This window comes from Mesoplodon densirostris, chromosome 7 (genome assembly GCF_025265405.1).
Source record: "Mesoplodon densirostris isolate mMesDen1 chromosome 7, mMesDen1 primary haplotype, whole genome shotgun sequence".
NCBI lineage: Eukaryota > Metazoa > Chordata > Mammalia > Artiodactyla > Ziphiidae > Mesoplodon > Mesoplodon densirostris.
In genome coordinates this window covers 46,743,441-46,763,700 of record NC_082667.1, presented here as the reverse complement: position 1 = coordinate 46,763,700, position 20,260 = coordinate 46,743,441, and the positions used below count along the sequence as shown (strand labels likewise).

General features: G+C 39.6%; 2 protein-coding genes across 2 annotated transcripts in view; one reads left to right on the top strand and one right to left on the bottom strand.

Moving 5' to 3' along the window:
- Positions 1–221: 221 nt before the first annotated feature.
- On the bottom strand, positions 222–2,312 carry LOC132493913 (cofilin-2-like). Its single transcript, XM_060104841.1, is given in 3 exon segments — positions 222–555; positions 557–894; positions 2,016–2,312. Coding segments are annotated over 2 exon segments (531 nt in total). The 5' UTR covers positions 850–894; positions 2,016–2,312; the 3' UTR covers positions 222–317.
- A 92-nt stretch (positions 2,313–2,404) lies between these two features.
- Positions 2,405–20,260, top strand: part of TMEM135 (transmembrane protein 135) — a 242,397-nt gene continuing 224,541 nt past the window's right edge. The window contains exon 1 of the mRNA XM_060104976.1: positions 2,405–2,749. Coding sequence (XP_059960959.1) covers positions 2,609–2,749 — 141 coding nt within the window. The 5' untranslated portion in view covers positions 2,405–2,608. The remainder of the gene's footprint in view (positions 2,750–20,260) is intronic.

The following is a 20,260-nucleotide window of genomic DNA, read 5'->3' as shown; positions in this document are numbered from 1 at the left end:
ATATTATATTATTATTACACCTATCTCATATTGTCTTGTTTAGTTTTCTTATAACTTAGTACTAAGTTTTCATATAACTAGTCGTTTTGTCCAAAATATGATGGGAAAGCATTCCTTGGGTTGTACATAAAAGTAATAGTATTAAACAGTCTAATGGCAATCACTGATAGGCTGCTTAAATGAATGATATTTCCTTCCTTCATTGTTTAGAAAGGGCCCACTGGGGAAGGGGAAAAACCAAAACAAAATCCAACACTATTCCAATTGACTGAGCTGCAGAAGTGGAAGCTCCTTAACACCCAGATGGCATTTGACTGTCATTTTAGAAGCAAGGGTTTTCCATCAAGTGAGACTACTACATCGTCTCCCGATTTCTCTTCAAGTGACGAATGCTCCTTAATCTCATCCATGCCATTTACACGCCACTTGTGTTTAATATATATAAATTTCTTTTTAACGGCATCTTTGGAGCTAGCATAAATCATCTTGCTTTTTAAAGGTGCACTCTTAGAAGCCCAGAATATAAATATCAATACTAGGTCTTCTTTCTTAGACTATTGTTTTGTATGTGGCATCCTACAGAGCAAACTGGCAATCATTCAGAGGTAGCAACTTCACAAAAGATGTGTAGGGATCCTCTATGGTATCACCAGTGTCATTTGCCAAGATCTGCTTTGCTTCCTCTACAGTTATTTGTCCTTTCTCATCACTTAAACAGAAGAGACTTTCTTTCTTCCCTCCCTCCTTTCTTTCTTTCCTTTTTATCTTCTTTTGTGGAGAAGATTTCCTTATTTCCCGATCATTAAACACTTTGATGACTTCATCATTCACTGTAACTCCAGAAGCCATAGTGCCTGGGGCTGCATTGGCATCTCTGGCTCCAGCTCTGTGGCACTAGGAGGAGGAGGAGGAGAGGAGAGGTGGGTGGAAACCTTGTCTCTCTTGTTCACATCTGAATCTACAGAGCTTAGAACAGTGCCTGAAAATAGTATGTGCTCAGTAAATATTTGTAGAATGAATGAATGGGATTCCTCTAAAGGTGGTACATAAAACTAATATTAAACAGTCTAATGGCAAGTTCCTGCTTTAAGAAACTTCAGAATTTGTAATTTCGAGGAAACTGGAAAGATATTTATAGGTGAGGAAACTGATATTTAGTGGGGTTATAAGACTCATAGGCCGCACGGGTTCCTTGTCATGCCAATTGTTGGCCAAGCTCTCTAGCCAGGTGTGAGTTCTAAGACCACTGCTGCCTCTACTATGTGTACTATTTGAAGCCAAGTCCCCCTAAAACTGAGTTCCCCTACTGAGTTTATGATTAATCTCTCTATCTAAAATTTAATTTCCTTTCTTTTCCCCCCTGACCTCAATCCTGTGGTAACTGAACACTAATCAACTAGTTGGATGACTAAAACTGCTGTTGTTATAACATCATTAATGTACTAAAACTGCTATTATAGATATCATCATTATTAGTGTACAAACTCAGGTTGTTTCTCCAGGGCAAGATGAGCACACAGACCCCGAAGCCATGGACCACCTGGCCTGAGAATTCGACACATCCTGACTCCTGAAACTACGATTAAGAAATGTCACGAGATGATGATTAATCCTAGCCTCTTTGTTTTTCCTTTTTAAGAAACCCCTAACTCAAAGACCAAGTGGGAGTGTATCTGAGGCTTGTCTCCCACCCCCTTGCTTGGCGCCCTGCAATAAAACTTTACTTTGCTGCAAACACCTCCTGTCGGAGTCTGGCTTTCTGAGCCTGGGGCATGTGAGTCCTTGCTGGGTTACATATTTGGCTGATGAGCACCTGTGATGTATGCTGTAGACAGGACTGCTCAGTGGCCCAGGGTTTGGAGAGGACGACCTACTACTGTCCTTTCCCCATACAGGAAGTGCAAGAACACAGCTAACAGATTTTTCAAGCATTCTCAGGCACTGCAGAGCTTAGAAAGCCCAGTAATTGGGAGCAGTGCCGTCCCAACCAGCAGGCAGCCTTGGCTATTTATTACCTGGCGCTCTAGGGTAGCAGAGCTGGCAGTTCTGAGGAGGATGGTTGTCCAGGCTCTCCTCTGGCAATCGTCTTCCTCCACCAGCTCCCAACAAAGACATTTAATCCCTTTCTTCCACTGCTCTCAGTTCTACTTGGTTGGGCTTTTAGAGGACAGAGACTAGAGTCCAATGTTACGCAAGTCACCTATCTTCGCTCATCTTTCTCGGCGCGCTCGCGCCGGCGCGGAGCTAAACGAGGGGGTGGCGGGCGCGTCCTCGAGCTGCGCTCTCCCACCTTCTGCTCCCCGCGCTGAGCCGGGCTCCGACAGGCGAGGGCCTCGGGCCTCGGCCGCTTGAGGGAGCGCGCACGCTCCGCCTCTCCCCGCCTCCCTGATGCGCGCCCCGCCCCCTCGAGCAGCCGTGCGCCGAGCGCTCAACCTCGGAGGACTTTGGCCCAGAATAACCCCGCTAGCGTGAGCTTTCCCCTCTATTCCGCACCTACCCCCGGCACGCCCTGAGAGCCCGCAGCGGTTGGGCGCTCGCTGCCCGCCCCTCTTCCTCCTTGCCGAGCTTCGGCTCACCCACTCCCGGCCCCTGCGCGCGGCTTCTCGTCATGGCGGCCCTCAGCAAGTCCATCCCTCATAACTGCTACGAGATCGGCCACACTTGGCACCCTTCCTGCGGGGTCTCCTTCGTGCAGATCACCAGGGGCGCCCTGGAGGAGTCCCTGAAGATCTATGCCCCCCTGTACTTGGTGAGACCCATCAGCTCCTCCCCCAGGGCGAATTTAGTGTGGAGAATGGGCCAGGGCGTGCAGTCGTGCTCCGGAGGGGCCCGGGGCACTTGCCCTGTGTCGATTTCTGATTGGGAGGGGTCAGGGTATTTTTGGCGGCGGTGGGTGGGAAGGGGGGAGATCGCGAGGGGCGGGTATCCCAGATCCTACGGGGGGCGGGAGAAGGGGGAGGGGAATTAGAAGTTGAGCTGTCATCTGAATGCCTGTTGGGGAGAAGATGGGTTCCCAACTTCAGGATTAAGTTTGGGGTCCTTAAAATTGTGAGTTCAGAGGCCTGCGTTATTTTCCCTCCCTCCTGACTTGTGGAGAGGTGTTGTAGGTCAGCGAGGCGATGAGAAATGGCCTGCAATCATTCCTCATCTAATTCCCCCTGTTTGGGCGCCCTCCTCCCCAATTTTTTTTTTTTTTTTTTTAAGGGCATATTGGACATCAAGTCCCTGTGGCCTCAGATCTTGTCTCAGTTTGGGATGAGAGGATTGTAGCTTGAGGGTTTTGCAAGTGTTTTTTAAGTTCACAAAGTGGTCTCCTGGTTGAGATTTTGCTTGGTGTTTTAAAGGGTGGTTCCAGTCTTTGAGTCAGTGAAAAATGTTTAGGAGATCTGACTTAATGTCAGGTAGGTCCTTCATTACACAGCTTTACCTGTAGTGCAATCTAAGTTTGGAGTTTTAAATAGAGAATATTTGGAAATACGTGTTTGTATCACGGAGAATTGTTAAAGAAGTTTGTTCTTAAATGTTCTCACCAGCATCTCTTTTTTTTCAATAATCTCATCCTTGGTATTCAAGATTTATCACTTTGGCTATTGAAGTTCATTCTCTTATTTTCTTGCCCAATAGAGCCTGTGTCCTAAGAAGGCAAAGGTATATTTATTTTTGGTATGTTTTCTAAAAGTTCCATCCAATGTTCAGTGGATGGTCAGTTCTTCTCATTGAGTAATGATTTAGATTTATACCCTAATATTCCTGAAGGTGTGTCATGACCATATCTGTAGTACTTCTTGAAAAGTCTGATTATATATTACAGAGATAACAGAGGAGAAGATGGTAACTTTCTCTGAGCTTGCGGAAGCCAGTTTCATTTGTATCATATATACTTATGCTTTTCAAACTTTAATGTGTGTTAGGAATCCTCTGGGGGAGAATGTTAAAATGGGGGTTCTGATTCAGTCGATCTGGGTGGGGCCTGAGATTCTGCATTTCTACCAAACTCCCAGGTAATATTAATACTTCTGGACCAAGAGCCACAGTTTGAATAGTAAGGATCTAGAGTAAAGGCTGATAATAAACTTATCATTGGAGCTGTAAATGCCTTCCTGGATTTTCTTTGGCCAAGATCCATGTTTATCTGCTTTTCCACATGAATTGTGGCCAGTCTGTAGCTCAATTTTTTTTTTTAAATAGAATATCTACAAACATGATTGCGCTCTTGATGTATTCAGTAATACAAAGAGATTGTTCCTTCCCTTAGAGGATTATGAGGTATGTGGGGAGAGAGTTTATGGTATGTAATTTCTCCCTCTGAAAATCCATAGCGCTTTTATTGTACCTCACTTATTCATTCATCCATTCATTCAACAATTGTTCGTTGAGGGCCTGATGTTTTTCATATTTACAGCCTAGATAATTTATTGGTTATGTTTCCTGATAGGCTAGTTTGGGGAAGCAACAGGAACATGAGCAATAGAAGCCCACCTTCTATTCCAGTAGGTGGGCTGGGGGCAAGGGGGTCAAGAAAAGTTTGTGTTTTACCATTATGTCTCCAGCTAGATTAAATACTTCTTGAGGACAAATTCTCGATCTTATTTGGCCTTGTAATATCTGTATTACAAGATAGCTGGGTCGCTATTCAAGAGTGGTTGTGAAGTAAAATTAGTGGAATTGACCAGTATTTTATTTTAAGTGAAATAGAAGAGAATAGAAAAAAATTGGAGTCCACTGCAGGTGGTATGGATAAGCATTATTTCATGACAGTTTTGTTTGTTATATTTGTATGGGTTGCTGGGGCTCTTAGAGCATATACCAGCACTTTGCTCATTGTCAGTGTTAGGTAGTTGTTGATTAAATGTGCAATCCAGGGTACCAAGATACAAGGTGGTTTGGGAAGAAGTGGGCTTTTAAAAGGGATCATCCACTTCTGATTTTGAATCTCAGCTTCATCAGTTACTAGCTGTTTGACTTTGTGCAAGTTACTTTGTCTTTCTCTGTGAGAATTAAGTGAAATAATGCACTGAAGATGTATCATGTTTTCTAGTTCATAATAGGTCTTGAATAATTCGGCATTTTTTTCTTCCCCATTCTCTCAGTGGCACTTAAGTTAGGTGTGAAGTTCATTGAGGGCGGCTAGGGAGGGCTCCTTGGAAGAAGTAGCATTTGACTTGGGCCTTGAAGATAAGGATGTACAGACATAGATTCATGTATTGATTCATGTATTAGATATTTATAGGATACTTATTCTTAATGGAGCGGAGGGAGAATAGTGTGAATTGAGGCAGAAATCTAAGTGGTTTCTTAAAAGAAGTAGTACGTGTATTGATTGGCTGAAACAGAAGTTATGTGTATAGCTGTATGAGTAATAACAACTCTTATTTATTGAACACTCGTGTGCTTAAACCTTCATGTATTTTCTCTTATTTAATCCTTACACAACTCTGTCTTATCTCCATTTCATAGGTAGGAAAACTGAAGATTAGAGACATTAAGTAGTTTCCAAGACTCAGAGCTAGTAAGGGAAAGGAAAGGTGTTTTTTTTTTTTTTTTGACTCAAAGACTGAAGGCCAGGCCAAAGGTGCCATTGAGATTGTTTTTTGAACAAAGGGGTTACAAGTACAGGATGGTGCTTTCAGATGATGAATCTGGTCGAAATGGGTAGACTGGATTGGAAAGACTGTTTAGGAGTTGATGCAGTAGATTCACTCAAGTGGTAGAAAGAATCAGTTCTCATGGAATCTTACTTTGCAACTTATTAGCAGTGTGATCTTAGGAAAATTATCTTACTTCTTTGAGCCTTAGTCTCCTAGCTTTGCAGAAGATAATTATACCCATCTCTTAGGGTTGTCGTGAGGATTTAAATGGGATAATAGTGTGTTGGAATAGCAGCTGTCATGTAGTGGGGCCCTAATCAAGCATTGCTGTTATTAAAACAGTGCATTCGTTATGATCTGTGTCTCCACCTCCAGTTAGAATGGTGGTTTGTATTCAGAACTAGCACGGTACTTCAGTAGGTGCTTCAGTAAGTGTCTGAATGAGTGCAGGTATGAATGAATGAATTCATGAATAATTCAGGAGTGGGGAGATAGTATTTGGCAGGTCGAAGGTAGTGCCAGAGAGAATGGAAGGGCAGTTTTAGAGGCATTTCACAGGAGAGGCATTTCATAGGAAGAACGAACAGCACTTAGAGACTGAGAATATTAGGGCAGTGTGAGGACTTGTTTATGCTTCCAGGATTTCAAGTCTGATGCTGTTGCCATCATTGATAGAAAAGGAGAAGTTTAAGGGAAGCTGGGTTGGGGGAAAATTTTAGTCAAGAGTGTTTTCTGGAGCCTATATATATATCTGCTTGTATATCTGCTTTTCATTTGAAATATTACCATGTGTGTTGTACTAAACTGATTCCTTTTGTTCCTTTCAGGTTTACTCTCTTTAAAAAAAATTTTTTTTAAATTTATTTATTTAGTTATTTGGCTGCGCCTGGTCTTAGTTGTGGCACGCGGGATCTTCATTGTGGTGTGTGCGATCATTTTTTTTTAATGTGGACCATTTTTAAAGTCTTTATTGAATTTGTTACAATATTGCTTCTTTTTTTAAAAAATGTTTTGTTTTGGCTGCGAGGCACGTGGGATCTTAGCTCCCTGACCAGGGATTGAACCCGCACCCCCTGCCTTGGAAGGCGAAGTCTTAACCCCTGGGCCACCAGGGAAGTCCCACGTGGGATCTTTTAGTTGCGGCATGCGGGATCTTTAGTTGCGGCATGTGAACTCTTAGTTGCAGCACGTGGGATCTAGTTTCCTGACCAGGGATTGAACCCGGGCCCCCTGCATTGGGAGCATGGGGTCTTAGCTACTGGACCACCAGGGAAGTCCCCGGGTTTATTCTCTTGTTCTATACATCTGCTCTCATGCTTTTCTCATCCTGGTATCTACAGCTGTTCTTGGTATTCACCTTCTAATGCTTAAACCATGTTGAAATATAGATGGACTATTCCTTTTCACAGTGAATCTTTGTGTTTTCATGATTTGTAAAAAACATCATCATCAATTTACTTGATGTAGTTTTTTTTTTAAAAAGAATCCTACATATGTTGTAATGTATGCTAATAATTTATGTATGTACCAAAAATGTATTTCAGGAAGCTATATTTTGAATATAGTTATTGCCACGCATTCACAATAAGTGGTAACCATCACTACACACATTCACATGAAACAGTTGTTCAACTGTTTAAACCCTTGACTACCACTAAAATTAATGAAAGCATAGTGCCCTTGGTACTTTGTGGCAAATTTAGAATACACAGTTGCCCATTTAGGAGGATGGATTCTATGCTGTTCAAATTCTTTGGTGCCTTTTCTAAAAGGAAAGCTTGTTCAGTTGTCTCAGGTGGTTCTAAGATCTTTCTTATGTTTTTCCTGGTGTCTTTCCACAGAACCTCCAGATTAGGGTACTGGCATTTATCGTTAGCTGACTTCAGAGTAGAGCCTTTCACACTTTGGGGAAGGAATGATTAAAAAACCTGCTTCTTCAGCGACTTCAGATGTTTACACCCTTCTTCAGAGTATAAAAATGTTTACTTAATATTTACTCCCCTTGAATTTTATAATCTTAACAGTCTTGTTAGAGTGTAAGTTCATAAACACTTAAGCAGAAGTTGGATTTCTTAGGAATAAAAAAAACCAACAACAACTTATGGACAGTCTTTAGTGCAAAAGTCTTGAAAACACTGACTAAAATTTTAGTGATGGAGTTTTTTTTTTTTCTTAATGTTCTCACACAGTTTTATTTTATGGAAAAAATGGTAATTCTACAAAACTTCTCAAGCTTAACTCCACATACAAGATGGTGTTCAGATTTCTGTATTTCAGTATGACTTAGGAGGCAGGATCCTAGATTCTGGGATCAAATTGCCTATGTTAGAATTCTAGCTCACTACTTACTAGCTGGGTAACCTCAGACAAATTACCTAACTACTTTAAGCTTCAGGTTCGGTAAATTTTAACTCTGGAGGCCCTGGTGAGGATTAAATGTGGCATAATATATGAAGTGCTTCTGGCACATAGTGTGCACTGAGTTTTTTTTTTTTTTTTTTTGCTGTACGCGGGCCTCTCACTGCTGTGGCCTCTCCCGTTGCGGAGCACAGGCTCCGGACACACAGGCTCCGCGGCCATGGCTCGCGGGCCCAGCCGCTCCGCGGCATGTGGGATCTTCCGGGATCGGGGCACGAACCCGTGTCCCCTGCATCGGCAGGCGGACTCTCAACCACTGCGCCACCAGGGAAGCCCTGCACTGAGTTTTTAAAGGCAGTGTTTTAGCAGGTAGAGAAAATGAGTCCAGCAATGAGACTTCTTGAAATTTTTGGTAATAGGCCATTTGTTTTGTTTTTTACTTAAAAAAAGAGAGAGACCAAAGTCATTAAGGAATACAAACTGCTGAGAATATTTGAATTATTTGACATTTGGAGATCATGGAATTTGTAAATATGATAGATTAATTCCCCTTTGATTTTTCCCTGAGTCCTACTTTAGGGGTGGAGGTGAGGGGCTCATTTTATTTTTCTAGTCAATAAGTAAATGATGATTCTTTTACAAGCTTTGTTATTATCCCTTTGGAGGTGTAACGGTCATTTGGTCTTTGTCTTTCAAATGAGCAATTAAATGATGAGTTTTCCTATTCATCAACAAGAAATTGTGAGTGTGTTGAACTTGTTTTTCTATGTGACTTCTTGGTATTCTTTGGCTGATCTCTCTTGGGTACAAAGCACACTTCCAGCACATTACTTCTAGTTGAAAGTTGAAGACATATTATACTAAACACTTTCATAACTCACCCTTTTCTGTAGTAGATATATCTATCTGAGTATAGCTGGCCAAATCTTCTTTACTATTGTTTGCCCCTTTAGTTATCCTAAATCGGGGATAAAAATTAATAAATCTTGGAATATAGGATCTAAATAATTATGATCCATTGCTATTCATGTTTCTGAGTCAGTAGATTCTTATTAAAATGGATATTTGGTTGATTTAAAAAAATTTTAAAGCCTTCAACAAATCCTTAATAAGTATTTTTCAATGTCAGCATTAGTTCCTTTTGCCTCGTCACTACAAAATTCTTTTCAAATGAAATGGAGTGATCCTCTATCTGGGAAAGTTTATTATCCTCTTCAATAGAATAATTCATTTTGGTAGAGAGAGAAGCACACCTGGAGAAGTTAGGGCTCCAAATCCACTCTGGTCATCCCCGTGGTGACAGATTTTTCCATGGGATTGCCTCATAACCAACTCTCTAGTTGATTCACTGTGGTACAGATTATTTTAAATAACCAGACCTCTTATTTACTATTTAGAAAATTATATTTTTCATGAACTTTTGACTCATTAAAACATTTTTTATGATTATTTGCTGATAAACATTGATGAAAAAATATACACAAATTGAGGGGAGATGATTTGATGATTAGGTTTAGTAATATTATATATCTGAACCTTGATGGTTAGTATTGGAATATTTGTCCCCTATTCATTTACCAGTTATTTATTGAGTCTGCTATGTGCAGGCTGCTGTGTATAGCAGCTGTGTGCTATGTGGTATGGTGGAAAATAAAAAAAATGAATGGGACATATTTCTTATACTGTAAGAAGTAGGGGAGACTAGGCATGTATTATCCTGTAATAAAATTCATTGAGATAAATACCATAAGGTACATATTAAAGTGGTTTGAGAGATGGAGGTGGAAGATCATATTTGGCTGGGGAGATAAGGGGAAACTTAACGAGAAAGATGGCATTTTAGTGGCCTTGAAGGGAAAACAGGATTTGGAAAGGTAGAAATAGGTGGGGGATAAGGGAGAGGAATGGCTTGAACAAAGACATTCAGGTAGAATAGGATATGGTGTGCTTTGGGGAATGGCAGGTGGAATTTGGACGTTATTTGTTGCAGTAGGCAATCACTAAAGGTGGCCAACAGGGGTAGTATGCTTGAAGTTATTTCATAAAGCTTAATCTGGCAGTGGTATATAGAAATCTTGGATTCAGTGACTCAGATGTAAAGCAGGGGGAGGAATCCAATGAAGCTATAAGATTTTAAGCCTCGTTTATTGGAATATGTGCAAGGTAGTGCTTTGGAAAAAATATCTTCAGTGAAATATGCTCGATTGCATTGGGGCATATTGAGTTTTAGCTACTAGTACGATATCTGGGTGGAAAATGACCAAGAGGCATTGAGAAATGGAGAGTTGCTGTTCTAGAGAAAAGGTGAGGATAGAGATTTAGGTTTCATTTCTATTCTTATGAAATATTCTTTATGTCGTAAGATAGGGATGAAAGTTGAAGCCCTGGTAAGTCAACAAGGAAGAGAGGTCTTTAGGTCAGCAAGGGTTTAGAAAGAGAAGACAACTTGAATGCTCATTTTTGGAGTGGAGGAAAAAAAAAAAAGAAGCAGTCAGAGAGGTATGAAGAGATGGAGAAGAAAGAGTGTTGCAGAGAAGTGTTGAGCAGGGAGTTTTGGGAGGTATTGTTAAGAGGTGGGAAGAGCATGGGCTTGAATCTCAGTCCTGCCATTTACTAGCTTTGTGACCTTGAGCAAGTCTCTTAACATATGTGAACCACAGTGTTCTCATCTGTAAAATGGGAGTCAAATACCTATCTCATGTCTTTTAAAAATATGAATCAGAACACTCCAGTGGCTTTCCATCTCAGAAAATGTGAAATCTTTGCCATGGCTGTTGCTTGATTGCATTTCATACCATTTTTCCCTTTGCTTATTCACCTCCATCCAGATATAATTACATGATTTATTTTATAATTTTGAATCTAAGGTTTGTTATTTAGGATGGAGAGCTCTTGATTTCTGAGGAGTAAATTGGACAACAGATTGTCAAAAAATGAACATGTCTGTGGAGTAAATGAATGTAGTATGGCTTCCTCTCTTCATGAGTTATGACTTCGAGAAAAAAAACCTTGCCTCATATTTGTGCATAAGCAATATACGTGTAAGTAGTTACTTTTACTGATTATGACAAGACAACCTGGATCGAAAGGCTGGAACACAAACTTATGTTCCATAGATCTACCTGTATAAGGTTTGATAGTGATAAAAAATGTGTAAGACTTTAATAATAGATTTATAATTTATTCATTAAGTATTTATTGAATATGTACCAGGCCTGTGCTAGGTGATAATTTGAGAAGGGGAGTTAATTGAAGTGACTGCTTAATAAAGAGCTAAATAAGGTTTTAGAAAGTCTTTTCAAAATGTATTGGTAGGGACTTCCCTGGTGGCGCAGTGGTTAAGAATCCACCTGCCAATGCAAGGGCACGGGTTCAAGCCCTGCTGCAGGAAGATCCCACATGCTGTGGAGCAACTAAGCCTGTTGTACCTGCTCCAAAAGTACTGAGCCTGCCACAACTACACAAGCCTGTGTGTCACAACTACTGAAACCCACGTGCCCAGAGCCCATGCTCCACAACAAGAGAAGCCACTGCAATGAGAAGCCCGTGCACCGCAACAAAGAGTAACCCCTGCTTGCCACAACTAGAGAAGCCTGCGCACAGCAATGAAGATCCAATGCAGCCAAAAATAAATAAATAAATAAATTTATACAAAATGTATTGGTACAAGCAATCCCACTCCTGGGCATATATCTGGAGAAAAACCATAATTCAAAAGGATTCATGCACCCCAGTGTTCATTGTAGCAGTATTTACAATAGCCAGAACATGGAAGCAACCTAAATGTCCACTGACAGAGGAATGGATAAAGAAGATGTGATACATATATACCATGGAATGTTACTCAGCCATAAAAAAGAATGAATAATGCCATTTGCAGCAACATGGATGGACCTAGAGATTGTTATACTGAGTGAAGTAAGTCAGACAAAGAAAGACAAATATCATATGATATTGCTTGTATGTAGAATCTAAAAAAAATGGTACAAATGAACCTATTTACAAAACAGAAACTGAGTCACAGATGTAGAAAACAAACTTATGATTACCAAAGAGGAAAGGGGGGGGATAAATTGGGAGATTGGGATTGACATATACACACTACTGTATAGAAAAGATAACTAATAAGAACATCCTGTATAGCACAGGGAACTATATTCATTGCTCTGTAATGACCTTTATGGGAATGGAGTCTAGAAGAGAGTGGATATATGTCTATGTGTGGCTGATTCACTTTGCTGTATAGCAGAAACTAACACAACATTGTAAATCAACTATACTCCAATAAAAAAATTTAATTAAAAATGTATTGGTACAGTTTTTCATTACTTGTATAATATAGTGAATGTGAAATATATTTACATCCCCAAGGACTATACTGGGCACATAGTAATGCATATTAGTTGATGCTTTGATGATTAAGGGTGTTAAACTATTTTATCATAACTGGTATTTTATTAAAGATTTGTTTTAATCTCTGTTGATCTGAGGTCAAACTTTTAAATTGTCTTTTGATTTATCACTATCTTAGCTTTCTTTCTACTAATTGATCTCCTCTAAAAGAGTGTTGTGATTTCTTGGGTGTATTTTTTCCTTCATGTTTAGTGTGAGATGTATCTGCTTCATCTGAGGAAACTAGGAGTGTAGTTAATAAATATTTGTTAATGAGCCTGATTTATTAGTGAATCAAATTGGTACTGTAAATTGATGTTACAAATTGTATATGAGGCTCTCTCCTTCAGATATGCTTGAGGAGAATCAATTGAAGTGAATGAATGCAGATTTTAAGCAATTTTGCTTTCAGCAGCATTGAAAAATATTAATTGAAATGAATGTATGTGTGAAAAAAAGAGTATGAAAAGAGGGAAGAATGCTGGCTCAAGTATCATCAGGTTTGATCAGGTTCCTTTTATAAGAATGCTGAATTTACAGTGTTTTCAACTTATTATCATTTATTTTGTATAGTCTTTTGACTCATTACATGTGTCAGGTTGCTTTGATTTCTTGATTCTAACTAGATCCTTGGAGTTTGGATTGTCACTAGTCCAGTTTGGGAGTTGCCCTGAAGGATTCAGTATCTACTGACAATGATGGAAGGAGACTTATTCTGATCATTTTTGATTTCTAAACCCTGAAAAAAGTAGACACGGGGCCATCTTTTTCAGACCTATTTCTTAGAAACTCTCAAGCCCAGGAGACACTGAATTAATCAGGATCAGACTGAATTTCAGAGTGTGCTCATAGTTCCATTTGGAGTCCAGGGAGTGTTACTGTAACTGTATTTACTATGAATCTTCATTTTCTCTCTCTTTCCTATCCTCATTTTACTCTTCAAATATTACAGATTGCCTACAATGTGTCAGAAATACAGGGGTAGGGGGATCAAGATGTATGTGGACATTACAGTTAAGGGGGAAGATAAGAAGATAAAAGAAATATACAAAAAATTATTTCAACTGTGGTAAGTGCTAATAAGAAGTACAGGACGTTACTAGAGAGTGTTACATGAGGTGGGTTTGGGAAGGCTTTCCCAACGAAGTAACATAGTGAGTATATGAATATATACATATATTAAGTGAATATGTATTAGGCTTAACATTTATGGCACATAACCCAAATTTTAGTGTGAGATAATTCAGAGAAATAAGAAGCAGTTACTTTACAGAGAGATTATTTAACAATTTCTTAAAACCAGTATCCTGGGCAAGAATTTGATTTCTTTCCTTTTGACTTTGGTCTTTACTTAAATTTGAAGCCAAAGGCAGTAATGAAACAGCTTAGATCATACAAATATCTTGATTAACAGATTCTCTGAAATTGAACCTCCTTCTAATAAAAATCTGTATTTTAAGTTAAGGTAGTCAGAAATTTTCAGTTACAAATGTTAGAAAAACTATTTTAATCTCTATTTGTCTTCAGTGATTTAAAGGTAAATCAAGGTTGTTTTAGACAAAATTGTCTAAAGGTCTGGGAAGTTAAGCATCTTTTTAAAGCATTCCTTTTCTGTGCTCTTTTCTCTTTTTCATGTGGTTAAATTTATGGTTAAATTTCTTTTCTGGTTTAAATAGGTGGTCAGGATTATCCCCATCAGAAAATAGTAAGGGATTTTATTTTATATTTGTTAAATAGTTGACGGGCTAATTGTTAGACTTCAGTGTGGGTGAGTTTTAGCAAATGTGTGAGTACAAGTACAGTTTAAACCTTTTGAGAATCGCGTTGTCTTCTGTTAAAAAAATTTCATATAACAACAGATGGTAAGGCAGTTTGGTATTTTTTAGCAACATAGTCCCCTGATATCTGTGCTTTCTTCTCGCTCAAATTGTCCCTACTTCTTTGACTTGAACTCTTAGTTTGCTAGAGTTCTATTTTAAGGATTCAATTCAATACGCGATATTCTCATTGGAGAGACTGGAATGTATGTACATACCTTCTGTTTTTCATCTGAATATAGTTCTTCAGTAGGAAGTGTATTATTTGAATTTTTCTTCATTAATTAAGGTATTTCACATTAGAGCCCATGATATTTGTACTTAAGTATGCAGAAGATGGCAGGTTATGAAAAATGTTTTGGTTTAAGATTATAGTATTACATGGGGAGTTATAGCAATAAGTTGAAGTAAGTAACAGGTGTGTGTTTTCAAGACTATCCCCACATTACCAAAAATATTAGTATTACTTACTCAGTTCAGAACATGGCTGTAATAATATACACAGGACTCAATCTGAGTTTTGTTCTTGATCATATTTTGTCTCAATATTATATCTAAAGTATATTTTCAGGTTTATTTTTAGAGCCTATGTCAACTTCCTTATAAATTTGAAAGTGGCTCTTTTATTGAGAGTAGATGATTATAAACTTAATGGTCATCACTGAAACCTGATGGTATGATTTTCATTCCAGGGAGGCTTAAGAGTAAGTAGATAAGGAAACTTTTGAAGATTTGCTTGTATTCTCTGGCATATATTAGTAACAAAGTTGCCCTAGTTTTTAAAAAATTTTACTATTATTTAAAAAATTAAAAATTTTATATTTTATTGAAATACAGTTGATTTACATTAGTTTCAGGTGTACAACACAGTGATTCAAACTTTTTATAGGTTATACTCCATTTAAAGTTATTTTAAAATATTGGTTATATTTCCTGTGATGTATAATATATCCTTGTAACTTACTTATTTTATTTTATTTTAAAAAACATTTATTTATTTATTTGGCTGAGCCGAGTCTTAGTTGCGGCATGCGGGATCTTCATTGCAGCATGTGGGATCTTTAGTTGCGGCATACAGGATCCAGTTCCCTGACCAGGGATTGAACCCGGGCCCCCTGCATTGGGAGCGCGGAGTCTTAACTGCTGGACCACCAGGGAAGTCCCAGCTTATTTATGTTATATGTAGTAGTTTGTACCTCTTAATCCCTTATTCATGTCTTGCCTCTACCCCTTTCCTTCTCAGTGGTAACCACTATTTTTTTCTCTATATCTGTGAGTCTATTTCTGCTATATTCATTCCTTTGTTATTTTTAGATTCCATATATAAGTGATAACATACAGTATTTGTCTTTCTCTGTCTGACTTATTTCACTAAGAATAATGCCCTCCAGGTCCACCCATGTTGCTGCAAATGGCATAATTTCATTCTTTTTTATGACTTGAGTTCTTTATTCATTCATCTGTTGATGGACACTTAGGTTGCTTCCATATCTTGGCTATTGTAAATAATGTTGCAGTGAACATTGGGGTGCATTTATCTTTTTGAATTAGTGTTTTTGTTTTCTTCAGATGTATACCCAGGAGTGGAATTGCTGGGTCGTATGGTAGTTCTATTTTTAGGGTTTTTTTTTTTTTTTTTTTTTGCAGTACGTGGGCCTCTCACTGTTGTGGCCTCTCCCGTTATGGAGCACAGGCTCCGGACGCGCAGGCTCAATGGCCATGGCTCATGGGCCCAGCCACTCCGCGGCACATGGGATCCTCCCGGACTGGGGCACGAACCTGTGTCCCCGGCATCGGCAGGCGGACTCTCAACCACTGTGCCACCAGGGAAGCCCTATTTTTAGTTTTTTGAGGGACCTTCATACTGTTTTCCATAGTGGCTACACCAGTTTACATCCCCCCCAACAGCGTACTAGGGTTACCTTTTCTCTACATTCTCACCCACATTTATTACTTTTGTCTTTTTGATGATAGCCATTCTGACAGATGTGAGGTGATACCATTGTGGTTTTGATTTGCATTTCTCTGATGGATTAGCGATGTTGAGCATCTTTTTATGTGCCTGTTGGCCATCTATATGTCTTCTCTGGAAAAATTTATATATAGGTCTTCTGCCCATTTAAAAAAAATTTTAAAAATATATTTTTATTTTTTGGCTGATCTGTGTGGCATTTGGGATCTTAGTTCCCCAACCATGGATTGAACCTGTGCCTCCTGCAGTGGAAGTGTGGAGTCTTAACTACTGGATCACCGGATAAGTCCCTTCTGCCCTTTTTTTTGTGGGGGGGTGGGTACGCGGGCCTCTCACTGTTGTGGCCTTTCCCGCTGCAGAGCACAGGCTCTGGACGCGCAGGCTCAGCGGCCATGGCTCACGGGCCCAGCCGCTCCGCGGCATCTTCCTGGACCAGGGCACAAACCCGTGTCCCCTGCATCGGCAGGTGGACTCTCAACCACTGCGCCACCAGGGAAGCCCTGCCCATTTTTAAAATTGGATTGTTTGTTTTTTTGATATTGAGTTGTATGTGCCGTTTATGTATTTGGATATTAACCTCTTTGTGGTCATATTATTTGCAAGTATTTTCTCCCATTCAGTAGGTTGTCTTCGTTTTGTCAATGGTTTCCTTTGCTGTGCAAAAACTTTTAAGTTTATTAGGTCCTATTTTATTTTTGCCTTTGTTTCTTTTGCCTTAGGAGACAGATCAAAAAAAATTGCTATGATTTATGTCAAAGAGTGTTCTGCCTGTTTTCTCCTAGGAGTTTTAAGGTTTCTGGTCTTATATTTAGGTCTTTAATCCACTTTGAGGTTATTTTTGTATGTGGTATGAGAAAACATCTTAATTTCATTCATTTACACTCAGCTATCCAGTTTTCCCAGAACCACTAATTGAAGAGACTGTCATTTCCCCAATGTATAATCTTGCCTCCTTTGGCATAGATTAATTGACCATAAATGTGTGGATTTATTTCCAGGCTGTTTATTCTGTTCCATTGATGTATTTGTCTGGTTTTTGCCAGTACCATACTGTTTTTTGTTTTTTTTTTTTTTGCGGTATGCGGGCCTCTCACTGTTGTGGCCTCTCCCGTTGCGGAGCACAGGCTCCGGACGCGCAGGCTCAGCGGCCATGGCTCACGGGCCCAGCCGCTCCGCGACACGTGGGACCCTCCCGGACCCAGGCACGAACCCGTGTCCCCTGCATCGGTAGGCGGACTCCCAACCACTGCGCCACCAGGGAAGCCCCCATACTGTTTTGATTACTGTAGCTCTGTAGTGTAGTTTGAAGTTAGGGAGGTGATCCCTTCAGCTTTGTTCTTTTTCAAGATTGCTTGGCTATTCAGGGTCTTATGTGGTTCCATATACATTTTAGGATTATTCTAGTTCTGTGAAAAATGTCATGGATATTTTGATAAATCTGTAGATTGCTTTGGGTAGTATGGTCAGTTTAATAATATTCTTCCAATCCTTGAACATGGGATTGCTTTCCATTTCTGTATCATCTTCAGTTTCCTTTGTCAGTGTTTTATAGTTTTCATAGTATAGGTCTTTCACCTCCATGGTTAAGTTTATTTCTAGATATTTTTTCTTTTTGATGCAATTTTTAAATTTAATTTTTATTTTATATTGGAGTATAGTTGATTTACAATATTGTCTTAGTTTCAGGTATATGGCAAAGTGATTCAATTATATATATACGTCTATTCATTCTTTTTCAGATTCTTTTCCCATATAGGTTATTACATAATACTGAGTAGAGGACTTCCCTGGTGGCACAGTGGTTAAGAATCCACCTGGCAATGCAGGGGACACGGATTTGAGCCCTGGTCTGGGAAGATCCCACATGCTGTGGAGCAACTAAGTCTGTGCGCCACAAATACTGAGCCTGTGTTCTAGAACCTGCGAGCCACAACTAGTGAGCCTGCGTGCCACGACTACTGAAGCCCGTGCGCCTAGAGCCCATGCTCTACAACAAGAGAAGCCGCTGCAATGAGAAGCTTGTGCACTGCAACGAAGAGTAGCCCCCACTCGCCACAACTAGAGAAAGCCTGTGCACAGCAACAAATACCCAACGCAGCCCCAAAATAAATAAATAACTAAGCAAATTTATTTAAAAGATATATATATATTGAGTAGAGTTCCCTGTGCTATACAGTATGTACTTGTTGATTATCTATTTTTTTTTTTTTTTTTTTTTTTTTGCTGTACGCGGGCCTCTCACTGTTGTGGCCTCTCCCGTTGCGGAGCACAGGCTCCGGACGCGCAGGCCCCGTGGCCATGGCTCATGGGCCCAGCCACTCCGCGGCATGTGGGATCTTCCTGGACCGGGGCACGAACCCATGTCCCCTGCATCGGCAGGTGGACTCTCAACCACTGCGCCACCAGGGAAGCCCTGATTATCTATTTTATATATAGTAGTGTGTATATATTAATCCCAAACTCCTAATTTATCCCTTCCGCCAACCTTTCACTTTGGTAACCATAAGTTTGTTTTTGCAGTCTGTGAGTCTGTTTCTGTTTTGTAAATAAGTTCATTTGCATCAGTTTTTTAGATTCCACATATAAGTGACATCACATGATATTTGTCTTTCTCTGTCTGACTTACTTCACTTAGTATGATAATCTCTAGGTCCATCCATGTCACTGCAAATGGCATTATTTCATCCTTTTTATTGCTGAGTAATATTCCATTGTATATATGTACCACATCTTCTTTATCCACTCGTCTGTCAGTGGGCATTTAGGTTGCTTCCACGACCTGGCTATTGTAAATAGTGCTGCAGTGAACATTGGGGTGCATGTGTCTTTTTGAATTATGGTTTTCTCTGAGTATATGCCCAGTAGTGGGATTGCTGAGTCATATGGTAGTTCTATTTTTAGTTTTTTAAGGAACCTCCATACTGATCTCAGTAGTGCTTGTACCGATTTACATTCCCACCAACAGTGTAGGAGGATTCCCTTTTCTCCACACCCTCTCCAGCATTTACTGTTTGTAGACTTTTTGATGATGGCCATTCTGACCAGGGTGAGGGTACCTCACTGTAGTTTTGATTTGCATTTCTCTAATAATTAGTGATGTTGAGCAGCTTTTCATGTACTTCTTGGCCATCTGTATGTCTTCTTTGGAGAAATGTCTATTTAGATCTTCTGCCCATTTTTTGACTGGGTTGTTTGTTTTTATGATATTGAACTGTATGAGCTGTTTATATATTTTGGAAATTAATCCCTTGTTGGTAGCATTGTTTGCAAATATTTTCTTCCAGTTCATAGGTTGTCTTTTCATTTTGTTTATGATTTCCTTTCCTTTTAAGTTTAATTAGGTCCTATTTGTTTATTTTTGTTTTTGTTTCCATTACTCTAGGAGAAGGATCCAAAAAAATATTGCTGCAGTTTACGTCAAAGTGTTCTGCCTATGTTTTCCTCTAGGAGTTTTATAGTATCTCGTCTTACATTTAGGTCTTTAATCCATTTTGAGTTTATTTTTGTGTGTGGTGTTAGAGAATGTTCTAATTTCATTCTTTTACATGTAGCTGTCCAGTTTTCCCAGTGCCACTTATTGAAGAGTGTCTTTTCTCCATTGTGTATTCTTGCCTCCTTTGTTGTAAATCAGTTGACCATAGGTACGTGGGTCTATTTCTCGACTTTCTATCCTGTTCCATTGACCTATATTTCTGTTTTTGTGCCAGTACCATACTGTTTTGATGACTGTAGCTTTGTAGTATAGCCTGAAGTCAAGGAGACTGATTCCTTCAGTACCTTTTTTCTTTCTCAGGATTGCTTTGGCTATTTGGGGTCTTTTGTGTTTCCATACAAATTAAAATTTTTTTTTGTTCTAATTCTGTGAAAAATGCCATCGGTAATTTGATAGGGATTGCATGAATCTGTAGATTGCCTTGGGTAGTATAGTCATTTTGACAATACTGATTCTTTTAATCCAAGAACATGGTATATCTTTCCATTTAAAATGGGATTGTTGGGCCTCCCTGGTGGCGCAGTGGTTGAGAGTCCGCCTGCCAATGCAGGGGATACGGGTTCGTGCCCCGGTCTGGGAGGATCCCATATGCCGCGGAGCGGCTGGGCCCGTGAGCCATGGCCGCTGAGCCTGCGCATCC